The sequence below is a fragment of the Lepisosteus oculatus genome, chromosome 9 (genome assembly GCF_040954835.1).
Source record: "Lepisosteus oculatus isolate fLepOcu1 chromosome 9, fLepOcu1.hap2, whole genome shotgun sequence".
Lineage (NCBI taxonomy): Eukaryota > Metazoa > Chordata > Actinopteri > Semionotiformes > Lepisosteidae > Lepisosteus > Lepisosteus oculatus.
The window spans coordinates 11,058,047-11,076,071 of NC_090704.1; the positions used below are offsets into that span (position 1 = coordinate 11,058,047).

The following is an 18,025-nucleotide window of genomic DNA, read 5'->3' on the forward strand; positions in this document are numbered from 1 at the left end:
AAATAAGAAAGAAGGAAGCAGAGATGAAAATGAATATGTTCTAGGAATTTAGCCAGGAAACTCAAGCTGTAAGATACATAGTGAGGAAAAATGTTTTAACTTTATGTAACAAAAGAGAAAAAATAATATATTGACATTATCACATGATGCACACAATCAGCATCCTTCTCAATCACTTTTGCACTGATGAGTAAATGGGAGACCTGGTATGGGAGACCTCTAAGGAAAACCAGAGCTATTTGGGACCAGAATTTCCAAATAATGACTCCATGTGAGGAATGTGAACACTGTACTGTAGGAGATACCCAGTTTCTGTTGAGGTACCGACAACATGGGCATTACACACCCCATTGCACTGTTCAGAAGAGTAGAGGCATTAGCTTTGGTGTTTTGGTAAAATTCCACAGGGCGTTGACGTACTAGGACATTCCTGTAGTTCTCCATCAGTTCAATTAGTGAAACAGTTTTCTGCCTGATCTACTAATGGGGACACATAAGACCTGTTGTGCACTCAAGTCATTGTTACACTTCAGTAATAGATGAGGCAAGACCCCTCATATCTTGAAAACAGTTTGGGATACATTGGAAAAAACAATTGTTTAACATACTATATTAATGAGAGGAGCTATTATAGATCCATGTATAGGTTATCTGTAAGTGTATTACTATAGTCTGTAAAAAATAGGGCCATATTTTTTAAAAGCATTGCCCTAAATAACGTAGTTTTAGAAGGCTTGATTTAAGTGTTATTGAAAATTTGTAACAAAACTACTGCTTGAAAGATTACCAAGGGAAATTTTCCCTGGGGTACTTTGAAAGGAGACGTTTCAAGTTGCTAGCCTTTGAAAGGTCCTGTAAGGATGCAGTAAAAATGTTATACAAAGTGGATATGACACCAATTTCAAAGAATAATGAGAAACCGGTTTTGTGTGGAGACCTTTGTGTTCAGCTAGGTCATTGCTTATTTCAAAATATCTTCTCATTTTCTGTTAGATAATAATGTATGCAGTTTATGTTGACCACATGCGTTAAGGACAGCCATACTCTGTTCTACATTACAAACAGTAATGTCAACACATGACAGTCCTGGATGGCTAAACTTATGAGGTTGTAATATTTAACTAATTAGTAGCTGCTAATGTCATAACTCATTCTAACCCAATTTCCCTGAAATTCCCCAATGCTTAAAGGGGAACTGCAATCCCAGTTTATCAGACTGGATGTTAAATCTCTGTAATAAAATGTATTAATACATGGCATAGAAATAAATGACAAATTTTGCATTAAGCACAAATTGTTAACCTCCTGAATGTACTGTATGTTTGCCTTTGTTGTCACAAACCACTGGTATCGCCACGTTCGAGAGCAAGAGTTTGTGAGAATTGAGATGTGAAGCTGCCCTTCCTGCTCACTAGTCACTGTAATGACTGATGTAATGCAATGTGCGAGCAAAGTAGGTACAGGATGTGCAGGAGACATTTCACCGCAGAAATATTCCAACATGATCTGAATGCAGAGTTAACAAGTAGTATTTGTTGTCAAAACTGTCTTGAAGTCGAGTGCAATATTACTATTGGATTAAAATCCAATATTTGTATTAGATTCAAATAGCCAGCAGCCATATCACCCTCACAACTGGCAACCCACTGAAGCTAAGCAAGTATGAGCCTGGTCAGTACCTGGATGGGAGACCTCCTGCGAAAAACTAAGGTTGCTGCTGGAAAAGGAGTTACTGGGACCAGTAGGGGGTGCTCACCCTACAGTCTCTAAGGGTCCTAATGCCCCAGTATAGTGATGGGGACACTAAACTGTAAAAAGACACCGTCTTTTGGATGAGACCAGGGCCCTGACTCTCTGTGGTCATAAAAATCTCACGGTGTTTCTCGAAAAGAGTAGGGGTGTAACTTCAGCGTCCTGCCAAAGTGCATTGGCACTTACTAATCATAGCCTCCCAATAATCCCCATGTATGAATTAGCTTCACTACTCTGTTCTCCTCCCCACTAATAGCTGATGTGTTGTGAGCATTCTGGCGCACTATGGCTGGTGTCGCATCATCCAGGTGGGGCTGGACAGTGGTGGTGGAGGGGAGTCCCCATTACCTGTAAAGCGCTTTGAGTGGAGTGTCCAGAAAAGAGCTAGATAATTGTAAGCAATTATTATAAAAGAGATGTATTCACAAGCTTGCTAGTTTATAATGTAATAGGGGCAGTTCAAATCACTGGAGGTTTGATTGCCTTGTTCTGAATCACAGACAATGACGGTAATAAGCCAATGCGCATACCTGGTTGGTAGGTTTTATCAGGTTTTATTTGTTACTGTCTACATTTTACTTAGGGACAAGTAATAGGTTTATTCCATGCTGAAAAAAAAGAAGAAAGAGAACACAACGTTTTGGCCGTGGAACCTTCTTCAGGTGTGAGAGAGACAGGGCAGTAGGCAAAGTAGCAGGAGAACAAAGGTTGGGAGGAGGAGTGAGTGGCGGGAGCAGGGGACAGAAAAAGAGGCCAATCAAGAGGTGTGAAGTCTGAATGGGTGCAGAGAGGTGTGAAATGAAACTTCCAATGAATGGAGAAAATTTAAAAGAACAGTAGTCTGTCGTTAAGAGAAGGGAGAATGTGTGATCCTAGCTGCAGAATAATTTTCTGATAACTTTCTGATGCATGAGTTCGGAAAACCGTCTTTGAGACGGAGAGATTAGAGTGGTCGTGACAGTCAGAGGTGAAATGAGAAACAATGGGCTTGGAGAGATCTTTAATCTTCACAGTCCTGACGTGTTCTCTGAAGCGGTCTCCGAGTCTCCTTCCTGTTTCTGCAATGTAGATGGCTGGGCATTTACTGCAAGAGATACAGTAAATAAGGTTGCTGACGGTACAAGATGTTGTCTGGGTGATCCGGAATTGTCCTGAGGGGCCTTGAATGAGTGTGGTGGTGGATGTGTACTTGCAGGTGATACAGCGAGCTCTTTTGCAAGGGAAAGTGCCTGGTGTGGATGGTTGTTGAGGGCGGTCAAGGGAGCTGCGAACAAGGAGGTTACGCAGATTAGGTGGTCGGTGATATGAGATGATAGGGTGATCAGAAAAGAGGGCCCCAATGGAGGGATCATCCTGTAGGATGGAAAAGTTGTGGTTAATGGTCCTGGGGATAGGAAGTGTGTTAGGGTGGTAAGGAAGCACCAAAGAAATGCAGTTGTTACGGCGGGAGTTCCTGATCGTGTTGATGTTCCGGGGGTGTTTTTGGCTCGGGCAAGGGCCCTGTCAATCACACTGCTGGGGTATCCTCTGTTGATGAAAAAGGAGTACATTCTTGGCTCTCGAAGTCGATGTCCTGAACTACATTTTACTTATATTGTCGTTTGAAATGCACTGATCAATGCTAATTCTTTCTAAACCCGAAATATATCATCCGTTTCCCTTTTAAGATGAGAATCTGTCCTTCCATTTTCTAACTGCTTCATCCAATTTCCCAGGGTTGCAGGGGAGCAATCTCGGCAAGCAATGGGCACAAGGCAGGGTACATTGTAGATGGGATGCCAATCCATTGTAGGGCACACACAGACATTCACACCAGATCCAAATTTCCCAGAAGCCAACAGACCTACCAGTATGCCTTTGGACTATGGAGAATGTAAGAAATCATCACAGATAGCACTCAAGGTCTGGAATTGAATGCAGGGCCTTAGCATTGCAGGAGACAGCAATGTTAACCACTATGCCACTGTGCCACCCCTTAAGATGGTGTTAATGCTCAGTTAATGTAAAACACATACCTTTTGTGTTTTATGAACAGCAGGATGGAAGAAATATAGAGTGCCTTGCAAAAGCATTCAGACCCTTCTTATGGTGTCCCATTTTTTTAAAATAGAAAGTGATGCATACATTTTTGTTTCAATTAGTATTTTATTCCAAACCTGAATTCTCAAACTGAAGACTTATAAGTCTAAGATAAGTTACACAAAATGTCGGTAAAAATTAAAAAGAAAGAAAATGAAATATGTCGATTGTATGAATATGTTCGCATTGGTTTTTTCTAGGTACTGCAGTCAAGAGACATACTGGTACGTACTTAGCTTCTGGGAAAATTGGCCCAGGTGTGACTGTGTGCGTGTCTGTTTGTGCACCTGCCCCATGATGCACTGGTATTCTGTCCAGGGTATATCCTGCCTTGCGCTCGTTGACTGCCAGTTTCCCTGTGACCCTGTAATGAATAAAGTAGTAAGAAAATGTAAGGATTTTGTATGGATGTATGGATGAATGTTGATTGCATAAGAAAAGAAGCATCTTTGGCAGCAATTCCAGCCACAAGTATTCTTAAGTAAATCTCTACCAACTTTGCACACTGGCCTGGTTTAATTTTTACTGTTTTGACTTGGCAGATTTGCTTAAACTCTCTGAAGTTGTTAGTACTGTAGATTATGAAAAGCAGTTTTTAATAAAGTTTTCCACAAATTCTCAATAGGATTTAAGTCAGGGCTTTTTTTTCTTAAGCCAGTGCAACTTTCTATTCTTGTGTTTGAGATCATTTCAAGTCAATTTTCACCTCAGCTTAAGTCTTTAGCTTAAGCCTTTATGCTGGTGCCATAACGTAATGTTGCCACCCACTATGCTTGACAGCAGGATTGGTACTACAGTAACTGGGTTAACCATTTGGTGATGCTCAGTTTGGTCACACTGCTGTCTCCGTTTGATCTTTGCAGTGTCTGGATGGTACAATGCACTTTCTATTTCTTGATGATTGAGTAACTGTGCTCACAGGAATATTTGGAGCTTTTGGTATATTTTGAACTCCTGATCTGTCATAATGATTTTATCCCTGATTTGCTTTGAAAACTCCTCAGTCTTTGCGATCGAGTCTTTGCTTGAAATTCACTAGCTGACCAAAAAACCTCACAAAGATAGGTATTTGTATTCTGAAATCATGAGAATCTCACAGACAACTTGTGTCAACTGCTTGTGTGTCTCAATGACTCAATTAATTGTGTGGTTCCTTAAAGTACGTTTGTAGTACTAAAATAATTCAGAGCACAAAATTAATTTTGCCACAGTATTTTGAATATTTATGCATTCATCACTCTTACATTTTCCTTACATACTAATTATCTATGTACTTCTTTATTTTGTTGTGTATATACTGTAGCAGATATTAATTGCTACTTCAAAGTCTCATGACTGCAAACCTTAAAACAGTCAAATGTGAAAACTGTGAGTCCTTGTGAATTGAAATGAATGAAAGGACAAGATCTAACTAACTGAAAAAATGATTTCTGTATCCCAGGCATAATTTCTCTGATTAGACAATGTGTGTCAGAGAATCATGTTTTGGGTGCATTTTAAAGTCCACAGGATAGAAAGGCTAATTCAGTTAACTCTGATTGCTTCAAAGTAACATATAATGCCACACAATATTTAAATGCAAAAGAATGTGTTTTATTAATAGAAATCTGCTGAGTGTCAAATTTGTAAACAAATTCCAATGTATGATTGCTTAAATGTCATCTTCAGGAAATAAGATATGAGCTTTGAATATCTTGAGGCAAACAGTGATACTGCAATGAAATACAATGTTAAAGTGAGAAATGTCACAACATTATCGGAGAAACAAATATTGTTGTTCATTGCCAGACAAATTACTCTAGCCCAGAATTTCAAAACTGGTCACATTTCCTTCAGAGGCTTGCTACATGAGTAAAGCTAATCATATAAACTCATACAAAATTGTTTGCATCCAAATTGAAGGTAAAAAAAATAAATTTATACAAGCAAAGGAAAGGCACTTATTGGTTATTTCACTCATTGATTGTCCATGTGGGACTGTTTCACTATTAACTATTAACATTTGTAGAAAGTATTAATTTCCCCTGATTTTCATATAGACTAGATTTTTTGTAATATAGCTTACTGAATTGCCTAATTGCAACCAATTGTGCAACTGCTTTACATTTTAGTAAATCAACATTAATGATTGTGCCTTTTTCCTGCTGCTTCTTTCAAGACATAAGACACACGTAGGCTAGTTTGTTTTTTTAGATTATTTCTTAGAAATCCTGAAAATGGCACAACAGTTTACTTGATTTTACTTTTGAGCTATTTTTTCTTTTTAATGTAGAGAGTAAATTACTCTTTGCTTCCAATTTTCTACCTAGATTGGATTCCTTTCCACCCTTCTCACAATTTTCATTTTTTCATTTTTCTGCTCTTTTAACATCAATTATTGTCTGTTTCACATCTTAAGTCAGTTACATTTTAGTTAAAACAAACGTGTTGAATTTCAATCAAGGATAAGTATCTAAATGTCCCAATCCAGGGAGATCATCATTTTAATGTAGTCATTTCGTGGTTTATTACAGTACATGTTAGTCTTTATAAAAAGAATAACCTCAAATATTCAACAAATTAATAATACAAATGGTGTTAGGACACACAATTAAAAACAACAATTTAAATGGGAGGGCAAACATGAAATTACATTTGGAGGTATTTTGTGTTCTGTGATGGGAGCATTGTAAAGATAAAAAGTTGAAAAATCCACTTGCACAACAATTGTCTCAGCAGTTCCTTAGAAATATGATGTATCTTGAAGGTCTGCGAAAAATAGTAAAAAAAATATGCACAGTTAAAAACAATATCAAGTTACAATATGCACATAAGTATTCACCCCTCTTGCAAATTATCCACGTTTTGTTTTTGTCTTGCAATCATGATACTTTCCAATACGACTGTATGTTTTTTAATATAATCCAAACTCATAAAGCTAAAATATTTAGTTTATTTATAAATAGATTCAAGATTTAAAGAAAAATAGAAGATTCTCAATTGTATAAGTATTCACTCACTTTGCTATGGCAACTCTAACTCAGTTCAGGGGCAAGCAAACATTTTGGATGGTCACAGAATTAGTGTAATTGTTTTTCTGTGTGTGTACTCAAAGTGGTTTAGCTTGAGTTCAGTGTAAATGCCTCTATCTCTGTAAGTTTGTAAGTTGCCTCAGATAAATATTGCATTTCAAGCCACAATACACAACACACAAAATACTGACTTAAAAGTAAATTGACTTGCATTGACCTGCAGTAAATTGACTATGAGGACCAATGAACCTTCCAAGGAGCAAAGGATTAGCAAAGTGGTAGAGAGGCACAGATTAGGGGAAGCCTATGTATCATTATGAAATGGAATTTGCATCTTACCACCTGGGTAACAGCCTAGATCCAGCCGCTGTTCCGATCTAATCAACCAAGTAAAAAAAGGTTTGACATACAGTATTAAGTCAAACTCACAGTCCCTTTGTAAGCCAGATTGAATGACAAGAAAGAAGCCATTACCAAAAAAAGACTCATTTTAAATCTCATATGAAGTGTACTGCATACACATGGCAGGATTTATTGTCAGACAAGATAAACAGAATGTTAGGATATATAGTTAAAGTGCAGAATTTAAATCAAGGGAAGTCATGTTAAAATTGTATGCAATTTTGGTCACCATGATATAAAAAAGACATTGCTGCTCTGGAACTGGTCCAGAAAAGAGCAATTCAAAGCAATGTCCTTCACCGAAAGGGCAAAATAATTTTATCTTTTGTCTTGAACAGTTAAGACTACAGGGGGGTGTACTTACAAGTAACAAAGGCATTTACAAAGTTAAATTCCTCAGAATCAACAGTGAAACGTGAATCAGGGAATGCTATATAATCAGGAGGATGTGAATTTGAAACTTTGAGATATGCAAATCAACTAGCCAATAGCAACAAAACAAGCTAGATGGGCCAATAGGCCTCATCTGATTTTGTCATCTTTATTTTATTCTTAAAAAAGAAAACAAAGAGAAAGTAAATTAATTCATGATGTACAGTGTGCATTTAGTTTCATTTATTTAATATGTTCTTTGTATTAAGTATGCAAAACTTAATTGTGGTTCCAAATTTTGTGAACTACTAGGTGGAAGATAACAACATAGGTGTACCTTTTGGTCTGTGCCTGTGCCGTCCAGTCACGTGTGAATGGATATAGGACTTAAGGGACCCTAATGTGAGTTGGGTAGAATTAAGAATAAGCACTTAACCTAACCACCCTTTAGGAAACATGGGGTGCTCAGTGAATTTGAACACAGATAATACTTTTAACTCCACATAGAACCTGAGGTAGCAAAATCAAAACCAGAGACAAACCTGAGGCGGCAAATAACAAAAATGTGACGGTGAGGGCGTAGCTGTAGAATTTACCAGAATACATACTTCTTGGGCAGACTTCGACTTTTGTACATTCCCTTGTGTACTTTACAAAATACTGTATGTGTTGCAGAATGAATCAGATTTATCAGATGTTATCTCGTCGCAACTTTTGCTAGGGTAAGGATAACCGATTAACTCAGCTAATAAGTGATTCTTATTCAGGTTGACCGTGATCATTGTTGCCTAGGGATGACCCAACCAGTGAGTACAGCTTTTGAGTAGTGGTGAATAAAACTGTTTGCTCAGTTAATCACCATTTTCATTAAAAGCAAAGTGGACTTACATTCGTTGAGCTAACCCAGACTCCGTTTCCCTCGATAAACAACTGAAAAACAACACACATCATTAAATGATAGCACACACAATTCAGGTTTCTTAGTATAAAAATGTAATGTCTTAACAGAAATGTACAGTGTGTTGATCAAGGGAGAGTGTTTGAAAAAAATATTAAACACCCTGTTTTAATACATGCATAAATATTTCTAGTTGAGTTATATACTAATTTACTAATATCCATACTTGGACTTACCCATTCCAACATTACTCCCAGAACAAGAAACTGTAATAATAAATAGAAAGAGTAATTTACTTAGATATACAGTAATTTGTTTAGTGTGCTACTAAAATAAACTCAATAAATGACATATTTTAAAACAATTTTTCTTTCCTATAACTGTTGCTTCCTGATTTTCTTTTTCTTCTCTTGTAATGCATCCGACTGATACCTTATTAATAAGAATTATTTTTAATAAGAAGATTGTAGCATTGAAGAACCAGGTAGGCAGGTGTTGCTGCCTTCAATTAGAACTGTCTCCCCGTTAATAGTCCGATCGTAGAAATCTCAGTCACTGTATAAAATGTTTGAAAGGCTGTTTTAATTTCTTAATTCTACGATCAAATACTGCCTTCCTCCCAAAACTACTCTTCCCTTTTCTATCAACACGCCATGAACTGTAAATAAGAAAAATGGGACAGTGAGGGCTTAGCATTACCAGAATATATTCTTCTTGGGCAGAATTTGACTTTTGTGCCATCCATTGAGACTGGGACCACCACAACGCTGTAAACATCTCTGCAGGCGACCTCAGTAACGTCGCAGTAGCTGGCACCGGGCGAGGGGCTACAGGTGTAATTGGCAAGAGACCCATAGAGGTCAGCAGTGTAGTTGTGGAGGCTGCCTGTGGAACGCCAGTACACTCTGATGGTGTTGTTGCCAACTCTGTAGAGCTTGACACTCATGGGGCAGCAGGCACCTGACAGAGTGGCAGAGGAATTACAGGATGCAAGGAGGGAAAGGTGTTATGGTGTTATGTTATGGCAATGTTTACATTTGTTTTTCCATGCGCAAAATCTGTAAGAGGTTTTCAAAGGAACTACAAACACCAAACAAACAAATTCACATTGGATCAATGCTGGTTTCAGTTGCCACTAATGCATCAAATCACTTTTTAACTGCAATGCTGTCAACTATGTAATATTTACTATTATAATTCATCAGAGTTGTACTTACTGGAGGAGAACCCATGGTATGTACACTGTGATTTATGACCTGTTCCACTGATAGCTTGCATGGACACTGTGTAGTTGACGCCACAGGTGATGCATCCCAGCAGGCAGTGCGTCTGGAGTGTGTGACACTTGGCTTCTCCATGTGTTGAGTTCAGCATTGTGATGTATGACTGAGCTCCTTTTCCAGGCGACCACGTCACATTAGTCATTGACTGTGTCGCTTGACTTACAGTAAAGTTTTCGGGACAACAGGGTCCTGAATGGGAAGACATATTTGGTACAGAGGAATGTTACACCCTTTGAAACCGTTGATATCAAAACTTCTTGTTGAAGGGGAATTTGGGAAACATTTAATAAAAACCAGTGGCTTCAATCTATTTTTTAAAGTAACAGAGAAGACCTCACAGAACAACTATTGCATGCAATCCACTCAAAGTGCGAAAACTACCTGTCTCTAGTGGCAGAGTGTAGCTTGGAAGGCTTTCTCCTGCAGATGTAAAGGCAATGGCGCTGACATCAAAGACAGAGCCACAGGGCAGATTGGTGATCTGACAGGATCTCCCAGAGGTCCTACAGGAGTATGATTCAGCCTTTCCAAGAGCTCTCACAGTGTAGTTTGCTTCCTTGTTGTCTGCAGTCCAGGAAACGCTGTAGTTGGACGAGGTTATCTGGGTGATATTCCAGATCTGGGGGGTGCAAGGAGCTGTAGGGCCACACAATATTGAAACTGGTCAGTAGGATTACAATGGCCTGAAACAGATGCAAAGTTGGGGGTCTTTTCAGGGGCTTGGGCACCTCAGCACCACAAGGTGAGCACCGTAATCAACGTCTCAGGTTCAGTACTGGGTTTTATCACAGGATGACCACTGCTGGGATCCTCTGAAGCTCCTGCACAGAGAATCCTGCAACCTCCCAGCTGCCTGCAGGCCAGAAGTGGTGTCTGCAGGGGGGAATCACATCTCCTCCCATTGACAATGAACCCCCAGTAATGTAGCCTCTGGCATGTTAAAAGTGAATAGCTCAAACGTGGGAGGATTAGAGGAATCTTTCAACTGTTTCTCATGCTTCCAGTTTCTGGGAACGTCTGTGTGTGGTTCAAGGGTTCATAACTGTGTGCTGCTACAGTTCTTTGGAAAGCTTCTTACATTTCGTTTAGTGCAGAGCAACACATTTTAGTGTTCACACACCCAGAATATCCCCTACCTGTTTCGATATATTGATTTTTGCAGGTGGTATTGCAGCCACGGATTTCATTGCAAGACGTGATGATGACACTGAATCTGGTGTTACACTTTAGGGAGGACAAGGCACATACAGTAGCTGTGTCATTGCAGTGAACCTGATTAGTCCCATCAGCAGCCGTTGTCTCATAGATCTCAGCACCACGCACAGGCGACCATGTAATCTCCAAAGTGTCGCTGGAGACAAGGGCTGGCACAACATTATCGGGACAGCAGGGTGCTGCAAAGACAACATGTTAATATTAAACTGGCTCTTTAATCCCACAACAATCTTGACATTCCATTCAACAAAATATTCTGTTGTCTTATTCATTTTCATTTTAGGTATCGTGGAAGATTTGCATTCTTAAGAAGCACAAGAAGTAGTGCGACAAATAGACTTCATTCTCAATATTAAATGCATCTCATAATAGAAAAGCATTGTGGATAGGTGTTCTGGTTTTGAGATGTAATAACCTCAAAGGACACTAAGCTGGTGTTTTATTTCATATTAAGTACTGAAAAATGCCTAGTTACGTTAATTAAGATGTTATATGATAATTAATTGTCAGTATAAAACCTATTTAATTTCTGTCTTGAAAATTTATATGTGATGTAGTCCGATACCAAGTCTATATATCCAATTTTCCCTGTTTTGTAAAGATATTTGAAGAAGAATTTCTTCTGTACTTTTCAAAACATTTTCATTAAATCACAAGACAGCTGTGCATTTAATTATTCATTTGATTAGGCAAAAAAAAGAACTACATATCTTATTATTAATATTATTTACAGTAATCTGTATAATACTATGTTATAAAAATCAACTCAGATAATCTTTTTTTACATCTGTAGAGTTTTATAGTGGATATGCTACCAATCCTTCTTCAACTGAAATTGTTCTAAACCTTTTCTTTAGAATCTATATTTTTCATTTAAAATGGTTTTAAAAACTGCTGTAGTATAGTTGACTCCTTTGATAGTCTACCCCTTTGACAGTTTTGTGTCTGTTCTGTTGAAGGTTCCACTTTCATCATGTAAACTAAAGGAAATATACAGTTTTGGGTTTAATATATACAATTCTAAACATCACTTAAACATGTTGCTGTAAATTAGGGTGATGCAGCAGTTATGAGGTTTGATGACAACAGTATATTGAACTGCAGTATACAAATAAAACAAAATATTAATTTCCATATAATTAAGGAAAATAAGTGCATATATTTATGTGTGTAAAACATTAAATAAAACAATTCAAGTTAATAAGCATTATCGCTCACTGCATTTACATTAATGCATTACTGATTTTAACAGTTACTATACTGTACTTTGAGTTATGTTACTATTGTCTATGGACAACCTTTTTTCCTTGCCTGAAGACTTTAATTCTACAGAGCTATTGAAACATAAAGAATAATGTCTCTTTACCAGTAGTGTAGTTTAAGACTTTTCCTGAGGGACTCTGGCCGGCACCATTATAAGCAAAGACGCTGATGAAGTATGTGAAGCCACATTCAGAGTCGTAAGTGCATCTGTCCAGTGTGGTGTTGCACTGTTCCTCCTTGCCATCACCTCTTTTCACAAAGGCCATATAGTATTCTCCATAGATCACCTTAGACCAGGACACTGTGAGATTTCCAGGGCTGGGTTCCTCTATCTTGATATTTTCGGGAGCACAGGGAACTTATAACACAGAAAACAACAGGAAAATTAGTGTAAGTGTAATCAGATATATGAATCGTGAATCACGTGCTGTTAATGTAGCTGTGTTGTAGTCACAGGGGTAATATCTGTTGTACCAAGATTTTTACCAAGGATGTGTACAGCATGTGTGTGATTTTTCCTACAAAATTGAAATTGAATTACATACATGTATAGAAGTGCATTACCACTCAATCATGAAGACTCAGCTATGTACGTGTTTTTCACATTTTTTCACTTTTGAACACCAGGTACATTTATAAAATACCTACAAGTTAAGAAGTCCTCAGGTTTGGAAGGGTTGCTGGGACCTGCTCTATTTGAAGCAATGACTGAGATGGAATAGTTTTGGCCACATGTCAGTGGTGATATCACACAGTTATCCTCAGATGAGGAGCAGTTCTGTCCATTTGAGCTCAAGGCTGTGAAATTATCTGCTCCTTCCACAAAAGACCAGGAAATCATAACGCCCATAGAGCGGCCAGTGAAGGAGACTTGAATCGAAGATGGGACAGCAGGTCCTGTGTTAACAACAAACTTAAGTGAGGATAAACAAGAGACAGTTTCAGAACATCCTATCTAAAGAGCACAATACAGTATGTTTTCCTTTTTCCACCTCCACAAAGCCATGTGTAGTAAATGTGAAAAGAAACAAATATTTTGGTATTAACCAAAAGGATCCTCTACCACAAATTAAAACAAGACTCTTACATATACTTATTGGTGACACCTACAGCAATTGTTGTCCAAGTTGGTGGATGCTAGTTATGTCATTTTTACATTTCTTCTATCTTTATTTGTAGATCTAACTGCATTTTGAAACGAAGGCTTTCATAAGGCCTTTAGTCCAATAGGGTTAAGGAAAAGGGAAATGGCATAAACTATAAAAAAACATTTTTTTCAACCTTCCCATATCCAATATCTGACCATGTGAAATAAATTCATAACGTCACTGAGCAACTCCCAATGTGATTCAATAATAAGGTACTTGAAGCAGCCTGGATTTTTAAAGCCCTTCTGTATAGCACTGAGGGAGAAACAGTACTTACGTGTGATCTGGGTGATAGTGTAATCATCGCCCAGGGTATTATTGGAATCCCAGGCATTGCCTTTGATTGAATAGGTAGTCCCAGCTTCTAGGTCAGTGAAGGTAATGTTGGTTTCTGTGGTGTTCACCCTGACCCGCTTGTCTGATCCTACCTTTATAAGGGAGAATGTGTACCCCACAGCCATGTAGACTGGATCCCAGGTTACCACAATCATGTCATTAGCAGGAGAACTGGAATGGAGAATTGGAGCAGCAACAACTGTTGACACAAGAGTATGCATTCAATTGTTAATGACTCAATTCCTATTTGTTCCATACAATACCTTGTTTCTTTCATGTTTTGTAGCATTTATCTTATCTAATAGGAGAAGAAAACTGTTGACTGAAGATGATAAGTGTGAGCATCTAGACACAAGAATTGAGTAATAATAATAATTGCTTACACTTATATAGCGCTTTTCTGGAGACTCCACTGAAAGAGCTTTACAGGTAATGGGGACTCCCCTCCACCACCACCAATGTGCAGCCATAGTGCACCAGAATGCTCACCACACATCAGCTATCGGGGGGGAGGAGAGCAGAGTAATGAAGCCAATTAATAGATGGGGATTATTAGAAGACCATGATTGGTAAGGGCCAATGGGAAATTTGGCCAGGATGCCAGGGTTACACCCCTACTCTTTTTGAGAAACTCCCTGGGATTTTTAATGACCACAGAGAGTCAGGACCTCAGTTTTATATCTCATCCGAAGGACGGCGCCTGTTTACAGTATAGTGTCCCCATCACTATACTGGGGCATAAGGACCCACATGGACCACAGGGTGAGCACCCCCTGCTGGCCCCACTAACACCTCTTCCAGCAGCAACCTTAGTTTTTCCCAGGAACTCTCCCATCCAGGTACTGATCAGGCTCACATCTTCTTAGCGCCAGTGGGTTGCCAGTTGTGAGTTGCAGAGTGATATGGCGGCTGGCATATGCTGGCAATGGTCTGGAGTACAGACCATTGACTGTTTAACGCTGTTCAAAGGCACAGTAGTCCAAAACTCAGGTGGACGTTCCATTTCGTTTAGAACAGTAGATCGTTTACTTTATGAAACAAACAGAGATGGGTACCAGCAGTGCTAATGTCCTGACATAATCGACTGCCCTTTGCAGCCCGTGTTTCAACATTATGTCACATTACAGTGATGCAAATGATGTTGAAAGGTAACTACTTTAACATAAAGTACTGCCTCTACTCTTTTGGAGTTTCCCCAACTGAAACTTAATTGCTTGTGTAAAACAAAAAAGAAAAACCTCACTTCTCCAGTCATTAACAGGAAAATCACTACGTGCTTGCAGAGCATGAAAAGGAATCAAATTACTCTTTTCTCCTTAAATGTCTTTTAATCATGCTTGGGGGAAAACAACCTAGTTCTCAGGGTTTACTTTCTTCATGTTGTGTCATACATAAAGCACAAGGGGGGGATACTGTTACAACCAATACAAAATGATGTCTCAGGCATCAACACTGCATATCAGACAACAATACTGCACCTCCACAAAAAGATGTCTTGTATAACAAGTGAAAAGTATTACCTCTTTAGCTAAGAAGCAAAAGTGAGTAGTAAGGAAACAGAATTTGTATACATATAATTACCTGCACATACATGCGTATTATATGAACTATATTTATATTAATATTAAATGTATTCATATTATTTGAATATTGATATAAAGACGTTTGCATAACATGTAAATACACAAAATATTGTAATAAATAAAAAGTTAAAAAAAAGAATACCCATATTTCAGTGCCTTCGGTTTTAAAACCAAATGTCAAATACTTTCATTTTACTTTTTTTCTAGATAAAGTGAGTTAAAACTTCATTCTCCTGTGGGGAAAAAAATCACGTACCTGATATAATTAGAAAAATGTATTTTGTTTTGTAGTGAACCAGACTGCTTGTATAGTGTATAACTTTATGTGATATGTGAAAGAGGACTTCTCTAATGAGTATTTGCTCATAGCTCTAGAGACAAGGATACCTGTCTTTGCTTTCTTAGACAGGGACGGCTGGCTTCTCCCTCCCGCATTGACAGACATCACTCTGATGACATACTGTGTGGAAGGCTTCAGGTTGCGCACGGTTCCCGGAGAGTCTGCGACTGTAGTTTCTATGACTGATGTCCCATCCTCGGCTCTCAGGACGTAACTGGTTGCTCCGGGTACAGGACTCCATTCCGCCGTGATGCTGTCACTCATTTTCGAATATGCTTGTTCAAGGCTGGGTACCTCAGGAGCTAGACAAATACACCCCAGTAACAGCTTACTTATTAAGCAATGGAGATCAGATTATTTTTAGCTCTCCCCATTTTTTTCTTTCATGTTTAATGAATATTTTCATTTCATGAATTTCTTTCATTTAAAATATGAATCTCTAAATAAATATATAAATGAAACAGTGCAATTAAATTAACACCCGTTGATTAAACATAATCGTATAAATATTAGTAGTCGTATAAACAACAACAAGCGCTTTGAGAAGCCACCTTTAAAGGCGCTATATAAAATAAAGTTTATTATTATTAACATTTTAAAATGCTAAAAGAACGTGAATAAAGAACATACTGGTTTTATGGGGGGATTTTGTGAAAAACTTACCTGTGGTTTGTATGATCTCAGCAGCGGACAGGACTTGGCCAGTGTTATCTAATGCTTCCACTCTCACAGTGTAGTACGTGTTAGGGGAGAGTGAAGAAACGGACCCGATCGCTATAACTCCGTTGAACTGAACGAAGACCGGTGTTCCGGGAGAGTTTTTAGGTGTAGCGGTGACCTTGTATGAGTGAACTCCTGAAACCTTTGTCCATTGAACCGTGATGCTTCTTGATGTTACCGTGAATGTAGATAAAGTTAGACCTGAAATGATCATACATGTTTTAACATTTGTACTGTAGAAAAGACTAAATTGAGTAAAAGAGAGCGTAAATGCGTCCGACATATGCAATCGGTTTTCTTAAGAGCTGAACACAAAGATTTGCAAAGCATCGAACATCCCGTTTGTACTATTAACAGATTCACTATTAAAACATCTTCATAATTAAATATTATTCCATTATTTTAGAGCTTACTGTATGTTAATCACGATAACATGAAAGCATGTCTAACATCCCTTGAGGAAACAGCCTGTATAACTAAGAGATTACTGTAGAGAATTGGGTCATTTATATAGAATCTTCTATATTATTTAAACACAATGTAATCAAGTCTCATTTACAAATACAGCCCAGTTCCAGTTTGTTTTTATCTACCAATGGAGATCAGATAAATTTAAGGTCTCAGCATTTTGTCATTTTTTTCTTTCATTTTGTCATATTTAATTGGCATAGCTAAGAAAAAAGTAAGGTACTGCACAATATCTATCGGGCAATTTCACAATCACAACACCTCCATTTTAATAAATGTTTGATTTACCTTTTTGAGCTTCAGTGATCTGTAAATTAAAGAAATGAAATTCGATTTACTTTACATTTCCATCGAAAAATTACAAAAGAAAAAAAGCAACCAAAGTTTGTGATGTGAATAGGAAATCAGCGCAACCTGTGTAAAAACAACGTTTTCGCAAAATAACTATGTTTTTAACTCCGATTAACCATAAATAAGCTTCATTTTGGAGAACTGTGCTATATTATCAGGAGGGACTGTTTCTTACCCAACCCCCCTCCAATCACCACTGCCTCCCTCACTGAAACTTGTCTGTGGTCGGCAAGGCTAAGCCGCTGACAGGTACTGAAAGAGCTTGTGTTCTGAATAATAAATTCTTCCTTTTTTTTCTGAGGAGGACATGCATTTACAAAAGGCCACTTTCAGAAAGGATGAACGACAGAATGTCCTTTGTACACTCATTAACGTTGTTACTCGCATTCTTTAAACATGTTGTCTGTACATTCACATAAACACATAATTTGTATTGTTCCCAATGATTCTTACCTGAGACGTGCACATGCTTATGAAAACAATAAGCATAAACGATTTCATACTATTAGGTCCCATCTTCTAAAATGTCTTCTTTTATCTGATTCCAAAGAGCAGAAAGTCACCTTGGACTTAAGCTGTTGTTTCTTGTTTTCAAATCGGTGTTTTCGATTTGATGCTCACAGAGGTTATACTTTTTCTTTATTTTTTTACACTACAGATTTTTTTTGTTCATTCAGTTGAAATACTTTAAGGCTAGCCCCACCTACTGCAAGCGTCTAGACTTATCATTGGCTTGAAAGGGAAGCAGACCTTGACAAGTGCCGCATACAGACCTCTTCCTCGCTGGATGATTATTTAGTAATA

The 18,025-nt window shown here is 38.1% G+C and overlaps 1 protein-coding gene across 3 annotated transcripts; it reads right to left on the reverse strand.

Moving 5' to 3' along the window:
- Nucleotides 1-5,429: 5,429 nt before the first annotated feature.
- On the reverse strand, nt 5,430-17,853 carry LOC102684858 (fibronectin type III domain-containing protein 7). 3 transcript variants are annotated; one of them, XM_015355455.2, is made up of 15 exons: nt 17,675-17,853; nt 17,159-17,177; nt 16,346-16,603; nt 15,730-15,984; nt 13,701-13,958; nt 12,924-13,172; nt 12,379-12,633; nt 10,934-11,191; nt 10,179-10,433; nt 9,732-9,986; nt 9,214-9,474; nt 8,751-8,780; nt 8,505-8,546; nt 7,185-7,219; nt 5,430-6,579 (listed from the first exon to the last, which is right to left on the reverse strand). In XM_015355455.2, exons 1-13 carry the CDS (start codon nt 17,735-17,737, stop codon nt 8,515-8,517), a joined length of 2,448 nt encoding a protein of 815 aa, XP_015210941.1. In that variant the 5' UTR covers nt 17,738-17,853; the 3' UTR covers nt 5,430-6,579; nt 7,185-7,219; nt 8,505-8,514. The 3 variants fall into 3 exon arrangements, with proteins under 3 accessions (XP_015210941.1, XP_015210940.1, XP_006635021.2); XM_015355454.2 differs by having other exon boundaries at nt 7,182-7,219; XM_006634958.3 differs by lacking the exon at nt 7,185-7,219.
- Between the last annotated feature and the right edge of the window lie 172 nt (nt 17,854-18,025).